Below are 21,299 nucleotides of genomic sequence, written 5' to 3' on the forward strand. Positions count from 1 at the left end.
TCTCGCATCCTAAGTTTCTAACTGTGTAAGACGTGCAATCAGATCCATCACTTGTCTCCTCAAATCTTCGCACTCCAACATCAGATCCCGTTCCCGTTGCGTGATTTCATCATGGGCTGCTACCTGATTCGCAGGTTGGTTCTTCTTGCGACCACCACCCGCCATCTGAACTACAGAAAAGAATCAGCACTCATGGATCTGAAGGACTTTGAACCAACTGACGCAGCCTATAGCACGACGATCATTGGGAAAAAAAGGATGGAAGATGCACGAAACAATAAAAGATAGAAAAAAGAAGAAACTCTCTTCTCACGCGTTTTAATTCAATAATCTCCAAATAAATTGATTACAATGATGGCCAAAGGGCCTATTTATAGTGTAAAAGTCCTAAGTCAACTAAAAGAAGGAATTCGAAAAAAAATAAAATACTAAATAAATCAAAAATAGACTCCATGTTGGATTAGGACTCTTGCGCGCTCCCGTAGGTCTGTCAAACGATTGAATTAGGCTTCGAAATTCATAGTGGCGGCGAAACGAACCGTCTCGTACAGCTCGAAAAGAGTTTCCGGAATGAGGTCAACTTAAGAATTCTGACATCGGATGACAAAGTTATGGTCATTCTAGCTTGACAGTGTCAGAACATCAAAATACCTCAAATATAGTGATTTGAATACCTCGAATACAGTGAGCTCCCGTGGATACCTCGAATTAATATGCTACAGGCATGGTTGCCACCCAAACACTAAGCTGAGGTACTCATGCCGACCCAAACACCAAGTTGAGGTACTCGGAGCTGATCTATTTGCTGAGGGTCCCTATGACGTTTGCGTCAGACATACGAGGAGACTCTCTACCCAAAGCAGGAGAAGATGATGCATGCCCATCGAGAAATAGCTCTATCCATAAAGGTTAGTGGGGAAGGCCTCATTACTCGTGAACATTTTCATAAAGCCTCAACACTGTAATTATTGTTGTCACTTTTTCCTCTACAAACCCTGAGAGATTCCTCATCCTAAAAAATGTATTTCCCGCTTCTCAACTTTCCATCTTCCAATCCCATGTACTTTAGGGATAGGTCAAGCCTATTTATTTCTTTTCTTTTTTTCTCCACTTGGAAAGTGATAAAATTGGTCCATAAGCATGCTTCTTCACACCATGAACTTAGCAGAGCATAAGTGAGGCCAGATTTATCGCATATCCAGTGAAGGTAGCTGAAACCTATGGAACGGGTGAGTACCTTTAGGGTAGCATCAAAGCATGCTTCAATACAATTTCTTACTCCTCCCTTGAATTTGTTTAGTTATTAAGATTTCTTTAATATTTGTTTCCAGTAGATCCTCAAAAATTTTGAGGAATATTTAAACTCTTGCCAATCAAATTCATTTAACATACCCGTCATCATGCCCTTCTTCATGCACAGACATCCAAGCTATAGATAAAAAGAGCTGCATGATGTTGCATGATCGGCAGTTGACTACTGCTAAGAGATTTTATAAGCAAAATTAGAATGTCGACAGTTCAATGCAAGATTTTAAATCCCATGGGACGGAGGTGTCCTAGTATCTCTATGGAACAAGATGTCCCACTGTCCCGTCTTATTCCGTCCTGACAGACGTTCCAATCATGCAACCTGATAGATATCCTCCATTTCTCTTACATTCTTTTCTTTCTTTCTTTCCTTTTTTTCCTTCCCTTCCTTCTTTTCTTTCTTTTTCTTCTACCTTTCTTTCTTTCCTTTTTTTTCCTTTCTTTTTCACATCCCTTCCTTTCTCTCCTTATTTCCTTTTTCTTCTTTCTTTTTCCCTTCTTCCTTCTTTCCTTCCTTTCTTTTTCTTTTCTCTTCCTTTTTTCTTTCATTTTTCTTCTTCTTTCCTTTCACCTTTGCCCTTTTTTCATCTTCCTTTCTTTCTTTCCTCTTTCTTCTTCTTCACCTGCATGGATGGGTTTCAGAGTCCCAACCCTATCCCAATCCCGTTTTCTCACAAGAACGGGACGGGATGGCCGAGACACACCCCGTCCCACCGGGACGAACTTGGTTTAGTGTCAATTTCTTTCTTTTTCTTTTTTTTGAGAAAAAAGTTGAGACTAGGGTTTGTGTCTTAAGATTACTGTCCTATGGGAGCTTAAGAACGAGCTCACATACCATGGAAGCAGATGATGCAAATAATGGACACCAAAACCAAACATAAGGAATTGAAAGGTGAGTCTGGAAAAACAAAATAAACTCACTAATGCATCATATTGTTGAAAGTAAAAAATGAATGAGAAGGTTAGACCCTTCTAATGATAAGTTGTCCAAACTCCCAAAAGATGCACTTTTACTGCTGGATAGCCCTAGTATCGACATCCTTGGGAAACTTGCATTATACTAGGTGAAATTTTCCAGAAATCAAGTTATAAAGCTAATATGGTGTTATTAGGATGATAGGACTAACCAACATGTTAATATTGGTGGAGCGACACCGACAGCTTCAGGGTATTCACTTAGGAGACCAAGTTTGACCGCTGCATCTAGAATGCAAGAAATGGAGCTGGTAAATATTTTTCCTCCTATAGTCAGGATGTCAGAGCAAGGAGGAGGGGGATGGAAGTTTGCTTACAAGAACTACCAAAGGCACTATAAGGGGCATGAAGGTTTTCTCAGCAGGCCTAGAGATGATCCAAAAGAAGCTAAGCCGCCAGCAGCCAACAAAAGTCCTTTTTTCCACATCTCCACCTTCATCTCTGCAATGTTTTTGTAGTTGCATGTGTGGCATTTCAATAAAAATGGTTCATTTCTATTCCTCAAATGATCAAAGCCAAATCCAAGCCACTACATACACATGACTTTCATAGGGAGACAAGTCAAATCCTCATGACTGACATCACCTATCAAATCATAGAGGCCTTCTCCCACCACGGTTAAACCTACTCACACCATCCTCAAATAGTCAGTGTTGCATTTGCAGTATCTATGCATGTTGTTTAGATTCATATACATCAAAATCTCATACTAGTATGTACAGTACATAAGAAGGCATCCTGAATGTTACTACTACTATACAAGCACCTCAGAATACCTATACAACTTCAATGTGAACCAGGTAAACAACAAGGATGTGAACAAGTCTCCTCCACACTCAATATGCAGTTTATAGATATGAAACTTGGTATTGTTTGCTTAGCTAGTGGATTACTAGTTTTTTTGGTGGTATGCTTATTTCTAGCACCAGTCTTGGAGGTTATTACAATTTTAAATATCTTAAAAGAATTTTAATTGGCACAACATGGTTAGGTTATACATTATTACTTAAAAAATGGAATGCATATGCAAGAGTGAAAGAGACTAATCAAAGGACATACATGGGATGATTAATTCTAGGATCTTATAATTGCTTCTAACAACTTCTAAACCCTCGGCAAGAGATTAGAAACAAAGAAATAGTTGAACTTAGTAGGAAAAGAGGAATCTAAGATATCACAGCCATTTGCACCAAACAAATCCCCCTGCACTGTATCTCAGTCCAATGTAAGCTTGTTAACAAGAATTGAAAAACTAAAAAGTAACAAATAGATATCTAGTTTTTCTGTGAGCTTCTCATTCTATATAGAAACGTCTTTCAAGTTTCCAATCTAAAAGAATGCACTTAATTCACAAACTGAAAAAGCCTAGGTCAAGATTTTCCACTAATGATTAAGGAAAAAGAAATAACTACGTTCAACATTCAGTAAGTAAATTATAAACAAAAATGTAAAGTCATACGATATGGCATTTAGAGGAGATGTACTTATCAAAGAGATGGAACTTCCTATAAATCAAGAAAGGGAAACTTTAAGAAAGACATTGTACAATGGCAAATGAAAACCTGAAACCAGTTCGTTCTATATGTTCAGATGAAGGATTTCGATCCATTGTTATCGATGAAGCCAGCCGTTGAAGCTACCAGCAACTTCCACAATATCACCATCTGCCCAATAGTCAATGCAGACCTATATCAACCATACCAAATAACAATGCCATTTTAGCATATATCTGATAATGAAGAAGATATATGCTGAATACACCATTTAAGGCTGTTGAAGAAAAACTTAAACTCTTCACATATGGTGCATATGGCCAATCCCAGATGGAGTATAAATAGATGCTGTGATCCCACCACTTGTTGAAATGTTGCCTAATTTTTTTCCACCATGAGGTCTTCTATTTATAGCAAGGATTAAAGTCTCGGTATCCTGATGGTCCCAGATCCATGCAGTACCAAGACAGATCAGCACAAATAGGAACTGACCATTAATAAAAATAATGAAGAGGGAAAAATTTGAGCCCTGAGAAGCACTATTATCCCAAGTTTCAAGATATAACCATCCTAGTTCATCTCGTTTGGTGCCAACTTGAACATAGGGTATGTTCTGATACATGAGCAAACTGGTGTCTCCGGAGCATCTTAGGTATTGTTTTCACAACAGAACAATACTGTACTATAGGGAGGTGCCGGGGTGCATTGGGATACAAAAGGAATGACAAACATGTTCCATTCTGGATGTTCTTCTCTTATTCTGTATCTTTCAATAGTGTGATCTAGAGAGGGCGCATGGTAATGCATTTACCAAAGCAAAAGAGCATATCTACATGGATGGCCTCTAGAACTTAACATGGATGTCAAGCCACAATGGACAATTGCATGATCCCTATTATTATAATGCAAATTCCCAGAGCCACTGATCCACGAGACTAATCATAAAATCCCCATTTCTTCAACAAATATATTCCTCTTGACCCCGCCAGCTATCCATAGAGGTAGAAAAGAAAGTATATTAATAAAAGGCAACAGTGGGATGTATCAATTCCTATTACAGCATCCAAGTCAGCCATGTGCATTGTATTCACTGCATACTCTACTGTATATGCACAGAATTGGACATAGCTGGTCCACAGGATATACCTAAACACAGTGCAGAATAGTTACCTCTTTTAGTCCATGAAGCTTTTCTTGAGTCAGATGAAGTTCTACATCTTTCTCTGCTATAGTTCTCTGTACATCACCAATCTCAGATTTGGTCTTGGCCTGCAAATTGAATAAGACAAGCTAAGACCAGAACGAGAGTTAGTTTCTTTTAAAACTCAAACCAAATACAACACCCATTCTCCACTAAAATTCATCCAACAAGTGCAGTTTGGTTGCATTTTCAATACAACTAAAAAATATGTAGTTAAAAATATAGAACCATTTATATAATTAGGAGACACTGTCCATATTGCTGTCTTCTCCTGTTCCTTCACAGACCAAGACAATAGCATCAGGAAGACTTTTTCTCAGTCTGCAATACCACAGGTTTTGATATGATTGTGATGCATAGTACCATGTAAGAAGGTTTGCATGAGTGGACTTATCTCCATTGTTCAAGGAAAACTAGAGCCTGTTAACCCTGTTCCAGTCATGATTTTCAGAACCGTCCCAAACCAGACGGATCGGGGCTGCTGAACAGGACCGGGAGAGAACTGAGACGATTCCGGTGGCGAAAACAGCACACGCTATTGCCGGAAAAAAAAAAAAAGAGGAAAACAAAGGAAAAGAGAGAAAGGAGGAGAAGGAGAGGCCGCCGAAGGCCGGTGGTGGCCCTCTGTGGCCATCGGAGGCCCGTGGAAGCTTGGTTCGTCCGATAGGGCTGCCGCAACAAGCGAGAAAGAGAGAGAGATAAAGAAAAGCCATTGAAGATAAGAGGACAAGATAGCATAAGGGCCGCCGGAGGTTTCCAAGTGGCCGTCGTGGCCACCGGACAGCGGAAGCGGCACGGGCGGAGTCGCGGCCGCGGAACAGGGCGACTGCCCCAATTCACTTTTTTAAAAAGGAAGACGAACAGTGAAGCCAGCACTTGCCTTGCCAGCTTCACTTTTTTTAATTTTTTTTTTAAGTTTAAAAACAATAAAGTCGGTAATCTATTTGCTGGTTTCACTATTTCAATTTTTTTTAAAAAAACCCAGAAACAGTAAAACCGGCAAATCCATTGTCGGCTTCACTGTTATCGAGCTTTTTTTAAAAAGTTCGTGAAACAGGGGCAATGCCCCTGTTTCACATCGCCGCAAGCAGCATTTACACTGCCCGACGGCCACGACGGCTAGTCGGAAGTCCTCTGACGGCCTCTCCGATGGACCCCCCCTCTCTCTTTCTCTTCCTCTCTTTTCCTCTCTTTCTCTCTTTTGCTCCTCCCCGGTTCATCCCTTCCTCCCTTTGTTGGTTCGCATCGGTCCGATCCGATACGGAACGTATCGGACCGTGCCACCGACCGACCGGAACGGCCACCAATACCGAAACTGAGAACCTTGGTTCCAATGCTTATACTCATAAACTATATTATTACATTATAATGCACATAAGCTTAACATAATTATTATGGTATTAGTTTCCTCTGCTGTAAGGTTTTATTACATTTTTGACATATAAATCACTCATAAATTGATAATATAATTATGCAAAGATTATTATTTAGTGTTGCTAGTATTTGGCATTGTGACACAAATGTGCTTATGACAATTTATATAATGGCCAAATAAGTATTTTGTTAAATAAGTAACCTCCAAGATACTGTCAATTTCAAAAATCAGGGAGTGGAGTAGATGTGCAAGGTATCATAAGGACATTAATCATCAGCAATCTATTATATCATAGCATATTTAGATTTTGGCACATTGCACTTGTTTATTTGTGACCAGGGCTTGTAACTACCAGGTAATGAAAATGATATAGTAGCGAAGTATTAACCCTCTTAAGAAATATAATGAGAACAAATCATACAGCAATTAACGGCATATTGGTAATTAGAGAACTAAAGAATTCCTTTTTCATATATTTCCCTTTACTTCATGCTAGGAGTTTCTCATTTGTGAACACCTGAGGCAGAGGACATAGGCCATTCCATACTACTGAGAATAAATTTTAAAATAACCAAAATCCTCACAACTGAATTTTATCTGAAGATAACATTTTTTTTTCACTACCCGCGGTCTGCACATAATAAGAAAACGTACTGTCCAGTTTTATTCTAGAACAGGCTTAAATGAAAGATAGATGATGCCAAAACATGAAAGATTCAGTACCTTCTCTTCTTCGATCTGCTGCGTTAATTGGAAAAGTTCCATCTCCTTTTGATGCTAAACACATTCAGAGTACCTTCTGTTTAACATTTTATTTAGCACCAATACAACAGGAAATAGGAGTAAATAATCGTACCAGCAAGGCTTTTAGATGATTGATCTCAGTCTGGTCGTCACTTTCGTGAGCCTATAGGATGAAACAGTCAAAAAGGGTATTCACAATTAGAACAAAGACCAGTCATATACAAGTAAAGAAAAGCTAAATTTTCATTGTATGAAGCAACCTCAGAAGACAAATCCTCATCAAAATTGGTCCGTTCACCTGATGAATGGTCATCCCTATATGTCAAGTCCAAAAACCATGGATGTAACAGTTAGTCTAACCTTAACATCAAAAAAAGTAGAAACAATGTTTGTTATGTGGTTTCATATCCAATAGAAGAAACATGAATTAAGGATTTTTTCCAAAATAAAAGGTCTGCCATGGACTTTGAATTAGAAAAGAACTTAGAATGGCACAAGAAAGAGATTTGGAGGACGTTATTCCGTCATCAAAGATCCCACATTGTACCAATTTTTTTGTCAGAAGTTCAGTCATTCATATGCTGTTGCCCACTGCATCTGTAAGTTTTGCCACATAAAAAGCTATAATGATCATTTGTGTATATGTCTTCCTCAAAAAGAAGGGCTCCAGCAATCATGCATATGCATCTCCTACTCAATACACCACTCCTACCCAAGACTTTAGATTTTGGACAGATTATAGCAAAATTAGTTTTGCAACTGAATTAGGTAGTGTAAAAGTTCAAAATTTTCAGTCAAGATTCATAATCTTCATGCTTTTGTAGCTAATAATTATTTTCAGCTCGATGGAAGACATACACAAAGTACTACAATATATGCAAGATGAAATTAGAACTCAAAAAGACAAGAAAAGAAACCAATGAACATAGAATGGTACTAGATTCAGCAGCATGATGAGGGTTTATAATATGTAGTGAACAACTCAAAAACTATATTCCTAGATGATACTCATCGTGATGGCTGCCCAGTGATGATAGATAGTCCAGAATTGGAAATTTCTAAACAACAATTGTCACTATGGATGCACCTAGTGCAAAGTATCTAAGTTGATACCAGATCTGCAGAAAGTTAAAATAGAAGTGAGGGGAGAAAAAGGAAAGAAAACATAATTTGGTACAGCAGGTAGTGGCCTTTCATGGGAAGCAATGGTTTGTTCATTCACTAAATTAAATCCCATGGTGATTGTTATGGGGCGCTTCATAGTTCTACTTGCGGTAAGTACTCAGAAGATAGAGAAATCAGGTTACCTAAAATATTAAGGATGAACCTACTGCAATAGAATGTTCAAAAGAAAAGAGGAAGAAATTCATTTTCCAGCAACAGGTCTTGGGCTTTCCTTATGATCAAATCCACTGGTGACTATTATTGGAAAGTCTTAAGTGTATGTTTGGTTACAAGGATATCCATGAAAAAGGAAAACTAGGAGTTTTCCATGGTAAAGGAAAAGTTTTCTGAAAAATAGTTATAAACATTCCAAATTTCTTTTTTTTTAATAAACCAAGCAAACAGAAAACCAGATTTTCCAAGGAAAATAAGTTTTACAAGAAATTTTCCCTGCATCCAAAAATACACTTTAAAAAAAAAACAAATCAATTTCAGACAGGCCACATTTTTTGGGGGGGGAGATGCATAAATCATTGTACCCAGTTACCCAGTCATAGGCCTGAATATTCCGAAGTCATACCTAACATCCAGATGCGAAAACATGATATTGTACATACAATTTGTGGAAACTTAGCCACATGCTTGATGAAATGTACAACCAAATATTCCAAGCAACTTTTGTATACACGACCATTCTTCACATTAGTATAATCTTTGTCTATACATGAACTTAATATGATCTACATTTGCAGGTCAAGCTAAATGCATGAAAAACTTCTATCTTTTAGTATGCTATATGCAACATACCAATGTGTTTCTATAGCACAACAATTTATTATCGATGTAACAGATCTTGAAGAAGGTGGAGTTGAATCTTTGAAGTCAATGTCAACTCTGTATCAATGTTGTTATATGGGTATGATAAACATGAGCTATCACATTCTTCAGAACTAGCAAACTACCAATGGCTTGTACTTGAGTGTTAAGCTTCAAATCCTTTTCTGCCCATAAAATAAGTAAGAAATTTATAATTCAAGCATCAAGAAAATAATGAGTTTAAGGATGAATTTTGTGAGGACTAAGATTGTGTATTTAGTCCCACATTGGTTATTTGTTGGAAAGATTTTGGATACTTATACAGGGCCAAAAAACCCAAATAACACCTTCAGACCATCTTTGTGGGGTGAGGTCCTAGATTGTTATAACTAGTATCAGATCGGACCCAGCCCATAGCCTATATGGACTAAAAGATACTGCAGCACGAATTCATTGAGGCTGACCATAGGCCAATCATGGTGTTTATGAATGGATTTGTATGGATTTGAATTCTTAGCCTGGTGAGGACGTGAGGGTTTAAACGAGAGAGTACGTGAGGATCCATATGGGCATGCATTTAGTCCCACATTAGTTATTCACTAGGAAGATCTTGGATACTTATACAGGATCAAGAAATCCAAATAATACCTTCTCACTAATCTTTTTAGGTGAGATCTTGAGTCATCACAAATTCTCAAGAAGTGTTTTTGTCACCAAGTTAGAATGATATTTAGAGTAAAAAAAAAAATATCTTACATTAAACATTAAACAAGAATCTAACATCACATTCTACTAAACTGAGGTCATTGTCTGTTCAATGAATGTTCCAGCTCTACTTTAAACTAGAGGATTCATTAGGATAATTAAAACCATGGTTTTAAGTCCCACATAACAAGGGGCATCCCAGCCGTCCCATCCATTCCTGTGAGAAAACATGATCAAAATAGAGTTGGAACCCCAAACCCATCCATGCTTGGAGAGAGAAAAAAGAGAAAAAAAAAGAAAGGGTGGAAAGATGAAGAAAAGGAAAAAGCGAAGGAAAGAAAAGCAAAAATGAAAGAAAGAAAGGGAGAAGAAAAAGAAAGAAATGAAGGAAAGAAGGAAGAAAGGAAAGAGAAAGAAGAAAAATAAAAAGAAAAAAAGGGATACAAAAAAGAAAGAAAAAGGAAAAGAAAGAAAGGTAGAAGAAAAAAATAAAAAAAATTAAAAAAAAAAGAATAAGAAGGGGAGAAAGATGGAGGATATCTATTGGGATGCATGAGCTAGACCACCGCTAGGATGGGGCAGGATGGTGAGACATCCCATTCCATAAGGAAACTAGGACACCCCCGTCACACAAGATTTAAAACCTTGGTTTTTAACTTAAAACTATTTTTATGCTAATCAAAATGACATCAAACATGAATCATATATATGACCAATATATGGTGCTTATCTGATTAAAAAAACTTCTCGATTTATTAGAATATATCAAAATCCTTGCCTATTTAATCAGTCTTCTATTGTTTAAAATTGCTCTATCATTGGCATAAATCTGTACTATATGCAACCTAAAATCTTTGTCATAAACCCATCATAAAACTTCCTTATGTGAAGCCTAACCAAAACAGAGCATTGTAAACACATTCCTCACTCTGTAGCTGCACTTCCATTTGGCTTATTTCTTTCTATAACATGATAAAGGTAAATAAGAACTCGAGGGAGGTTTATCCACCAAACAAAGAAAGCATATTGCTAATCCAAGAATATGAAAGCCCTTCAGGTACAAGAGAAAAGAGCTCGCATGGTTCCACCCTCATGCTCATACAGTCATACCTCAACATGCACCAAACATCCTCGCTATTTCTCAATTTGGCATCTGATAAACCTAAATTTAAATATATCTGCACATCAATGACCTGTAAGATCTTTAGATGACCAAGTTTCCTCGATAAGGTCAATTCAATTGACAGAAATAACAACTGTTGAAGCACATCTACATACAAAATTCTAAAAGTGAGCCTTCATTAATACTAAGGAGATCTGGCAAATTTTAGAAACAAAAAGTTATATTTGCAAAATTATAATAATGCGTGGAATCAGCAGAGTCAATTAATTTAACTAAAGAAAAATACTGAAATGATCCACCAGACCAATTGATTGTTCTCGTTAAAAATTACCTTTTAGGGGGTAGTTCTTTATACGAAGCTTCTTGTTGAGAGACCACAGAAGCTGGAAGAAAATTCAAATTGCATCACATTTAATATTGTCATATATAAATATATATTTGTTTTGCACCTAATATCAACTTCCATATTAATCAACCTTTTACCTATGTCAGCACCACCAGAGTTCAGAATGCTAGAACCACGATCTGGGCTGTATTGTGTATCAGCATTTTCCACTTCAAGAGAATCTAGTGAATAAATATTGACATTCTTAATTCAAAATAATCCATCCACAAGATGGCATACTGAGGATAAATTAAATGTACTAAAGCAGAATGTAAACAGTGCACCTTAACACATTTTTAAATTACGACATCATTAGACACCTTTCGTCAGCATACATGCAAACAAAATGGGGTTTTTAAAAGAAAATGCCATGACGTAACCAAGATGGACCTAATTCTTTTGATTCATTGTAAAGCACCATCCAATTTATGGACTAACATGATCCATACTGGTTTATCTAACGTATCATCCAACTCCTCTTGCATGTAATATCTATTTTTGAAGTTTTACAGGATCATGTAAATTGTTGTCTGTGTGCCTTCTGTCCATTTTATATCTGACTAATGACCACCAATAAGTTCTTTCGCAAAAATTATCAGTGCTGGAGACCGCTAAAGAGTTGCATACTCATCTCCCAACATGCATGCTTTAAGTAAAAGTTTCCCCTGGTAGAATTGAATCAACTCCAACTGATCTGACTTCAAGCCTTCGTTCCACTCATTTCTTACCAACCACCAACTCTTCTGACACCTTGTTCGCTAAATATCCTAATACTACTGTCAACATCGATTAACGTATCAAGATTTCCAATTCTGTATCCACTGTAGCTCCTGCGCCCAATTCTGTGAATCCCGTAAAAGCATTGCTGTATCATCACATGGTAATACAAAGTTTCGTTGTGCATTTAAGCTTAAATTTCTCCCTACACAATATCTCAAATCAAGACATCATTCTTCCATTAGTCAACCAAAGCTACCTTCCTGACTTCATTGTTAGTTTCTCCATAGAATCCCAAATGGCATTTTTTTATGGTCAAAAAAAATTCAATAAAATTTGCAAGAATTATCTATAGCCATTAATTTCATCAATTGCACATGATAAAATTACTAGATGCAAATGTGTCTATAAGGGCAATGGAAATATAATGGAACAGTTACTGCTCCAAAGGTTACTCGATATCCAAAAGTTACCATCAAACAAGCAGATAATGATTTTAATGGGATACATTCAACCCACTAATTAAGTCCAAACCATGTACAGTACCATACTTTGTCAATGTCATACATATTTGTGCTAGCAAGGAATAAGTATGGTATGGGGGTACAATATGCATTTTGTGCAGCAATCTTCATCCCTGTCTTGGTCCATGCTTATGTGACTTAGCACCAACTAGAACCTAGAAGCAATTACAAGAGAAAATGGGTGAAAGGAGGAGAAAATAAACATAGAAGTTTTCTGAAGTTACCTTCCAGCATATCCAATTCCCCCATCTGAATAAAATTTGCTGCCTTGAGATGAAAAGATTCTACTGAAGATTCTGAAGGTCCATAAATTTGGGAACCAATGGCGGTCAATTTTGCACCATTTGAGTTAACCGTGTACTCATCCTTTAGAGTAGAGTCACTTGACAAGGAGATGCATTCAAGAGGCGCACATATCTTCCTCTCTTGGCCTTCTAGAAAAGTGGAAAGCTATCATATATTGCATCAGCCTCCTTGCAGAAAGAAACAAAATAAATACAATAACAAGAAAGTTTTAGACCTTCGATTTCATCTTTGGAAGCATTAGTATAATGTTGATTTCCATCAGGAATTTCCTCCAAAGGGCTATTGCTTTTACTAGAATTTATCAGAAGTTCTTTGATTGCCTTGTATCCCCTCCGCCGAACAATATTTGCAAGGTCTTTCCTATGAGAATTGCAAGAAAAACATTTATTTGGCCTGAAAAGTATTAAGCTACATCCGTTCTCTAGAAACTTCTATATAATAGGAAATGAGAAGAAGCTACAGCATAGGTGCATGGTGCACCAGCCACAGCCTATGTTCTGAAAATTGGTGGAAAAAATGAATGAGCCAGTCACAAATTTTAAGAACCGCTAAGCACTAGGCACTTATCGGGAAAAGCTTACACATATGTGGGAACTAACAGAATAATAAGATATTCCATCAAGATGGAAGTGATTAGTGGCCGACAAAGGGCTTTGTTAGAAAGAAGAATATGCATGACTAGTAGGAGTTGCATTTTTTCAAATAAATTTGGAATTGGTTGGCTTTAGCACAAAATCATACAATCTGGATACAATCAATTTTACCCTTTTAAATGTACTCTTATCGTAATGGCACTCATCCAACCAATTACAACAATGTAGTGTTGTTACTCAAAGAAAAGATAGTGTCAACACTGCATTTATTGTTTGGACTAGCACAAGACAAAACCATGCTGCTACTTGTATCATACTGGCCCAAATATCGTAGTAAGTAATCACATTGTACCGGGTCCTGCATGACACAAAACTAAACATGAATTAATTTCTAATTGAAGTCTGGACCCATCCTATACCATATACTGGATCATGACTCAGTCAAGTAGGCTGCACTATTTGGAAGTTGCATTTGGATTTGAAGTTTATAGGCTAGACCCATCATTTGAATAAGTCAGTCTGGTCTATTCGAGTCAGATCAAAATTCACCGTAATCATACCCAAGTCTGTAGGAGAAAGTAATGTATATTTGGACTCAATGAACCCAAAATACGGACTATGGGTTGCCAATTGGAACTCTAGCACCCAACCAAACACATTGGACAGTGGTAATACCTTCAAGCATTACTACATCCCCTACTAGCAGCTCAGGGCGCGTTTTCCTTAAAACATGAAGCAAATATATTTGAGCAACCAACAAATATCAGAATTAATGGATAACAATAAGATAGATACCAACCTTGTTCTAGAATGCATAAAAGAAAAGAGCAAAATCCACATTTCTCCAGTCACTTAAGTTCCTACTTCCTTATAGTAATCAAAGGCAGGATTGACTTATAAGTGAGTTTGTTTAGTTGGCATTTTTTAGTAACTATATACTATTAGTAGGTTCAATTTAACCACCCATGCAACCCACAATGATTCAATATGCCATTCTGCAGTTTTGGGTAATAAAATCCAATATGTTTCATACACAACACTGGGACTCTATACCTATCAGCATATATGCTATAATATTCATTATGTATCTTTGCTTGGGGTTAGGAGATGGAGGAAATGAATATAACATTTCACAAAAGGAAAAAAAAAGTTCCTGAGATTAGGAAACTTGATGATGGAGGAAAACAATATCTAAAGTAGCCCTATAGTCAAGTCTGCAAATGGAAAGTAAACATCAAATATCTTTGCATCGACTATAGGAAAACTTCTTATGTGGGTGTATAGGAGAGCTGTTGGTGTTCCTTTGATGTGACCAAGATATCTTCTTGCGCTAGTTCTAGAATTATAAATGGTCAAGTTGTGCAAATTTAAGGAAGAAAAGGTAGAGATTGGTTCCTTTTGACTAAATCTGATTAATTTGAACAGAGAAAATGGCTGATTCTTCTATATAATTGGAGCACTTTAGAAAACATTCGAAGGAATTTTTAGTTCTAGGATAGCACCACTAGTTTTCTTGCTTATGTCAGGATTACCCAAACATTTTAAGTGCAGGTAACCTATAGCTACACCATATTATTGGACTTGAAGTTTGCCAATAGCTTGCAACCAAGCCATAACTTAAACCCACATGAACATGATAATTTTTACACTGTATCGCTCTTTAGCCGACACACATTCCACATAAGAAAAAAAAAAACATCATGTCCATCTCCTGAACATCATTAGCAATTTCCACAACGTCCTGCTCACAAGATTACAGACATCTGTGGCAAGAAGATCTCGCTTTCTTGATGAAATAAAACGTGCTACAAGTATTCATATTTACAGTTTCAGTCGGTATTTGAACAAGATGGCATTCAGCAGAGAATTTACAATGAATCCCAAATGAATTCAAGAAACGAAACTCCAATTCACTGTGGTAGTAGAACATACAGTTTCAGTCGGCACTTGAAAAACAGAGAAAGCCTTTAGAGAATTCAAAAATCAACCCGCCCACCGTGGGTTCAAGAAAAGAAGCACCCAGATAACAAAAATGAGAAGACAAACCTCCCGTTCTTGGAAAGCTCCTTCGTCGTAGGTACGCAGTTCTCTGGAAGCCCCATCGTGGATATAAACTCGCGAAGCTCATTGCAGAGCTCCTCATTGCTCTTCGCAGCCCTTGACGCCCTTGCCTTCTTGCTGCAACCCATGAATAACCAATAAAAAACAACCAAGTCGAAAAGAGTCTGCAAGATTGGGCACTCTCCAATCCAATGATCAAATCTTGCGAACTAGATAATGAAGAATACCAGGATTTCTCTCCGGAGCAAGAAAGTGTGAGATTTCTTGGAGCTGGAATCGGGCGTGATCTCCATTGGAGATGGAATCCTTCTAATTTGGGGGAGGAAGAGAAGGGAAGGAGGTGACGCGAAGCCCAGGAGAGAGAAGGGAACGGGCACTGAGTAGCCATGGGATTGGTAGAGGTGGCAGCATTGAGAGAGAGCGAGAGAAGGGTTTGGCGTTGGGAAGGGGCGATTCTTGGGGTAATGGAAAGGCCGGGACCTGCGATCGGGTACAAGAAAATCGCGTCGGTTTTTAGCAGAAAGAATTTCGGCTTTTTAACTTTTTGTCGTCTTTCGACCTTTTCACTCCGACACGGGCCGGGTAAAGTAGTTGTTAAATGGCGATCAGCGCCTGCCCTAGGCCTGATGCCAGGTGGGCTTTACGATTGGCCACACACTTTTTGTCAGCATAACTGAGCTCGGATTTTTTTTATTACTAACAAGGACTCACGCTATGCAGGAAATTTTAATAAAAATTATCAATTTAATTAAAATAAAAAAATATAATTTTAATTGAAAAAGATAAAATATATAGATTGATCAAGAAAATTACGAAAAGATCAGTGTTCTTTCATTTTTTTTCGTATTCTAAAATATTTTTTTTATCATGATAAAATGTAGCAAAAAATATATAAAAAATAAATTACTTGGATGATATTATATTACATGATGGGAGTTTTTTCTCAGGTTGTGGTGTCATCGATTCTCTGTAAAAAAAAAAAATTTATATGCAAAAAAATTTTGTTATATAAATGTCAGGAAAGTTTATTAGCTGATTGTAAGAGAAGATATTTTTGAGGAATGATCTGTTGAAAGATTTTTAAATATAAGTATTTTTTAGGAGTAGAAATTATTACTTCTTTCAAAAGTTGCTGCGAAGAAGATTCGATACCGAAAGCTTCATGTAAGCTATCGATGAGAAAATTGCCATCCTAAAAAATCTTTAATGCTTGAAAATTACGGTTAGCATTTTTACCATACTACAGACCCGACATAATTTGAAAAGTGCAGAAACTGCCAAATATTTTTTCTATAACATTTGGAAAAACAAATTTATTCGATTTTGAATCGATGGCAAAATTAAATGATGGCATACCAATCAATTGTTGTGCTAGTTTTTCGAATATAATGAAGCTGGTATCAGCAGTGTCATCCTCAACTATCGCATTTAATTTGTACCTTAAAAATTTAAATAGTAGGAAAGTATATTTATTTGGAAGAAGAATAAATTATATAATTTTTTGTAAAATTTTTAAATAACCTGCAAGAAAGTTTTATTTGTTTACCATGGAGGTTGGTCGTTCTTGTTACATTAGTTGCACCAAAAATTATCACTATATATTTTGATCGCAGATCTGCAATTGTAACATACTTTGTACGACCAACTGTAAGAGGTATCAATTGCTTTTATTTTTGCTCGATACGTAAATTTCGTGCTCTATAAAGAAAAAAAAGTTGTTGAACAACAATGTGTATAGAAATATATTTTCAAATCTTTTGATCATACCTGAGTAGTTTGCAAATCTATTTCCAGCAATTCTTTAATTATTTTTCTATTTATTATTACTTTATGTGTAGGATCGACAAGTGCAACTTACTTTTCTTTCACAAATACGACTGCAGCTATTGCCCTACTGAGACTTTACATTATAAAATTAACTTCTAAGTTTTAAAATATATAAATTCTATTTTCTGAATGTGTAAGATAGCATATTATATTTTTAAACCTATTTCGATAATTTTGGATTTCGGGAATTTGTGCATCTATATAATATCTAGATGCTGAAGAATTAGAAAGATAAATTTTTTCTGTATATGAAAAATATTATTAATATTCAAAAATTATTATATAAATTCTATAAAGATATATTTCTTTATAGAAAAGAATATACCTCTATACATTTTAACAATAATGTCTGTCAGAATAATTATCACTGGATCAGTCAGTTCCAATATTCGAATAATATCTTGGTTAAGCTCTTTAGAAATTTTTCTCCAGAATGTGATTGATATTTTTTGCATACTGTATTATTATTGATGGATGCTATTTTTAGTTTGGTGAAATTTATTAAAAAAGAAATCTAGATTATCATTGTGGTTTGCCATATCAAAAAGGTATAAGTTTAAATTTATTGCTCTAAATCTTCTATCACCATGTTCCTTTTTTTGACAATTTTTTGTCTGACATTTGTTTCTTCAACATTTTCGAAAGCCGTAACATATCCTATCACATCTGTAAAAGAAAGAGATAGTTAGCAAATATATATATATTTTTATATTTTGATATTAGGCATTGTTGTATAAAGTTGTACCTATCAAATACATATCATTAAAGTTTTTGGAAGGCAACTCATTAAAACTAATGAAATAAAATTTTTGAAATAGTATAGAACTCGTATCGTCATCAACTTCTTGTATATTAGTCCATCTATTGAAGTAAATAACATATTGATGGGGGGTATTTCTAAAATTTTTTTTGTTCGATGCAACATTAAATTCCTGTATGAAGTAAATCTTCCCTTCCATAAGCAAATTTATAAAGCATAGAGTATCTTCTTTCCGAATAGATGCTTGAATCATTGAGTTCTATATAAAGCAGAAATATTCAAAAACCTAAGAATATCATTCATTATAAAAAAAATATCCAAAATTTAAAAATCAAAGATATTAATCTCTTCATTAAGTAAAAGACAATCAACACTTATCAGCTAATTGTTGGCGTTTGGATTTGTCGAGTCCCATATATGTGAAAGTCGGACTTTGATTTTTCAGTTGCGTCTCTCTAAATTTAGTTGTTAAAATAAGCTATACTCCATTTTTTGTATTTTTATCCTATTTAATGATATGGCCATGTTCAATATTATTGTAACTACATAGATTATACAAATAAAACATACAATATGAATAATAAGTACCTGAAGTTAAATCAGAAAAGATTTCTATGTAAACCGTATTCTTTGTAAATATTTTCGGTATACCATGGTCAATTTTTATGAGAATTTTTAGATCTTCATGTGAAGTAACACGCAAAAGAGTAACATAAAATTGACCATGCAAAAATACTGATTTAGGTAGGTATAACCAATTTTTTTCAGTATTTGTTCTTGGATTTTGTTGATTGTCATTGCATAGCAAAGTCTTACTGAAAACTGTTTTTTTTAAAAATAAATAGCTATTTTATTTCTGTGACTTGCATTATAATCCGGAGAATGCAAACTTTTTGGCCGATATAATTTTCAGTGATTATTACTGTTTCGAGCACTTTTGATATTAATTTAGTCGTAAGAAGTCTGGTTTCATTGTAAAATCTGGCACTTTGATTGACATTCCTTAATAGCATAATCGAAATACCTATTTTCAATCTCAAATCATGATTTGGAATTCCATTGAATTTTAAAGAGTTTATAAATTTTGGCGAATAGAGGATATCTTCTGTAATCATGTCAGTTGATGTTTTAAATACTGTATCTGTACTTAAGAAAGTTTGTTCTTCCATTGGCACTAATGAAAGCATTTGCAGGTTTATGTCATCAACCACATCATTTGTAGGCGTAATGATAGCTCGTTCCTTTAAATATATGGGGTCCTTATAATTTTCTTTGAAATTTTTATAGACTTGTGAAATAATATGTTCCATATGATCTCCATCTGTCTTTACAATAAAAGTATCCAAAATTTTAATCCAATTCAGTTTTCCTTTCTCGTCACAAAATTTATATGTTGATATTTTTTCATCACCAACATTTAACACCTATTCACTAAATATAGAAAACATCCTCTGGTATTCTTCATCATTATTATTATTGAGCAATCTCATATTCTTTTTTAATGTGTAGATTTAGAAATATTTCTATAAGTATGATCGGCTTATTGATGCATCAATTATTTTGGCTCTTCCACCTCCAATAACAATGGGAAGGATCTGTCTGAAATCTCCACCAAAGAGAACGATTTTGCCTTCAAATGATTTTTCATCTATACTTGGATTGTCTGATTGTAAAATATCTTTTAAAGATCTGTCGAGTACTTCGAAGTAGTTTTTATGATTCATTGAAACTTCATCCCAAACAATCAAACTCGTTGATTTAATTAATACTGCAAGTTGCATCCTTTTTTTGTTTCATATGTCGAGTGCTCATCAATATGAATGAGAATTTTGAATCTCGAATATGCTGTTCGACTATCTGAAAGTAATAAAGATGCGATTCTAGAAGAAGCTACTATCAAAATAATTTTTTTTTCAGAGCATATTTTCATAATGATTGTCAGCCAAAGATATATTTTTTCAATCCCTCCATGATCATATACAGAAAATAAAAAGCCCTTGTCTTTTTCTACAGAATCTAATATAGAGTCATAAATAATTCTCTGTTCTCCATTCAAGCCTTTAAATAATTTTGAATATTCTTCCTATATTTCATATACTTTATAATTTAATTCATCCATTAATAATTTGTTTGTAATTTTTTGTACCATGACTCTATTAGGCATCGGTTGAATGTAATCTGAAAAAGAGCAGCAATTTTTATTGAATAAATTTTTTAATTCAATCAAAATATAATTTCTTAATTAAAATTTTGAAATATGCAGCATAGACATCTCTAAAGTATTTTTTATCCTGCAAAGCATATCATCTTCAAAAAATTTTCAATGGGTTTCTAGTAGCTTATTCGGATCAGCTATCTCACAATAATTATAGCTATCTCACAATAAATAATTAAAGTGATAAAAAACTGTCTCAATTTGGATGAAGATGCCTAATAAGAAGCTTCATTTAGCACTTTATGCCATTCTCTATCATCACCTAATAATCCGAGAGCATTACATGCAGACTGAAAGTTGGATGAAGAATATTATCTATATTTTTTATTTCATCATAACTTTTTGATCCTTTGATGATATTCAGAAGTATTCTTAAATAGTATAATTCACCAGAGCTTGGGTGTATGTAAATAATTCTTTTGATCTGATTTTTTTGCTTTATTTGGGTCCATATTTTATCTTTAGAATTTCATATCCATTTTGTCAGAAATTCAATATATGGTAGATCTCTAGCATCTTCACATATTTTATTTGTTTCCATCCATTCTGTAAACATAGTTTTATCTATATTTTGTTGATTGAGTATACTACTCAAATTCTAACTTTCATGATACATCACAATATGCATCATCGGAAAATGCAAAACTAATCATTCAACTGTTGGTTTCCTAAAATGTATATTAAACTGAAATATTCTCCATACATGTTCATATAAAGATAGATATCTACAGTCCAGATATGTTTTTATTTCATCAACTTGTTCATATCGCTATTCTTCGATGTCTACATTTGTTATCACATTTTCTGTAATGACAGTTTTTATTCTGTCTACATCTTTATTGATATATTTAAAAAGATATTTAATTATTTTTAACTTGTTGCACCATTCAACATTAATATGAGCTTGATATCGAACCAACAAACTTAAATTATAAGGAACAATATATCTATTATCAAGCATAATGCCATTTTTCATAATATAATATCCGTTATCTCTCCTCTAATAA

General features: G+C 35.1%; 1 protein-coding gene across 1 annotated transcript in view; it reads right to left on the bottom strand.

Moving 5' to 3' along the window:
* Positions 1–15,984, bottom strand: part of LOC105042962 (protein PTST homolog 3, chloroplastic) — a 45,497-nt gene extending 29,513 nt beyond the window's left edge. The window contains 12 exon segments of the mRNA XM_073256333.1: positions 3,846–3,897; positions 3,900–3,969; positions 4,947–5,045; positions 7,076–7,129; positions 7,209–7,259; positions 7,357–7,411; positions 11,236–11,287; positions 11,388–11,471; positions 12,755–12,964; positions 13,051–13,196; positions 15,476–15,607; positions 15,718–15,984. Of these exon segments, the coding sequence (XP_073112434.1) occupies positions 3,846–3,897; positions 3,900–3,969; positions 4,947–5,045; positions 7,076–7,129; positions 7,209–7,259; positions 7,357–7,411; positions 11,236–11,287; positions 11,388–11,471; positions 12,755–12,964; positions 13,051–13,196; positions 15,476–15,607; positions 15,718–15,878 (1,166 nt within the window). The 5' untranslated portion in view covers positions 15,879–15,984.
* Between the last annotated feature and the right edge of the window lie 5,315 nt (positions 15,985–21,299).

Source organism: Elaeis guineensis, chromosome 4 (genome assembly GCF_000442705.2).
Source record: "Elaeis guineensis isolate ETL-2024a chromosome 4, EG11, whole genome shotgun sequence".
Lineage (NCBI taxonomy): Eukaryota > Viridiplantae > Streptophyta > Magnoliopsida > Arecales > Arecaceae > Elaeis > Elaeis guineensis.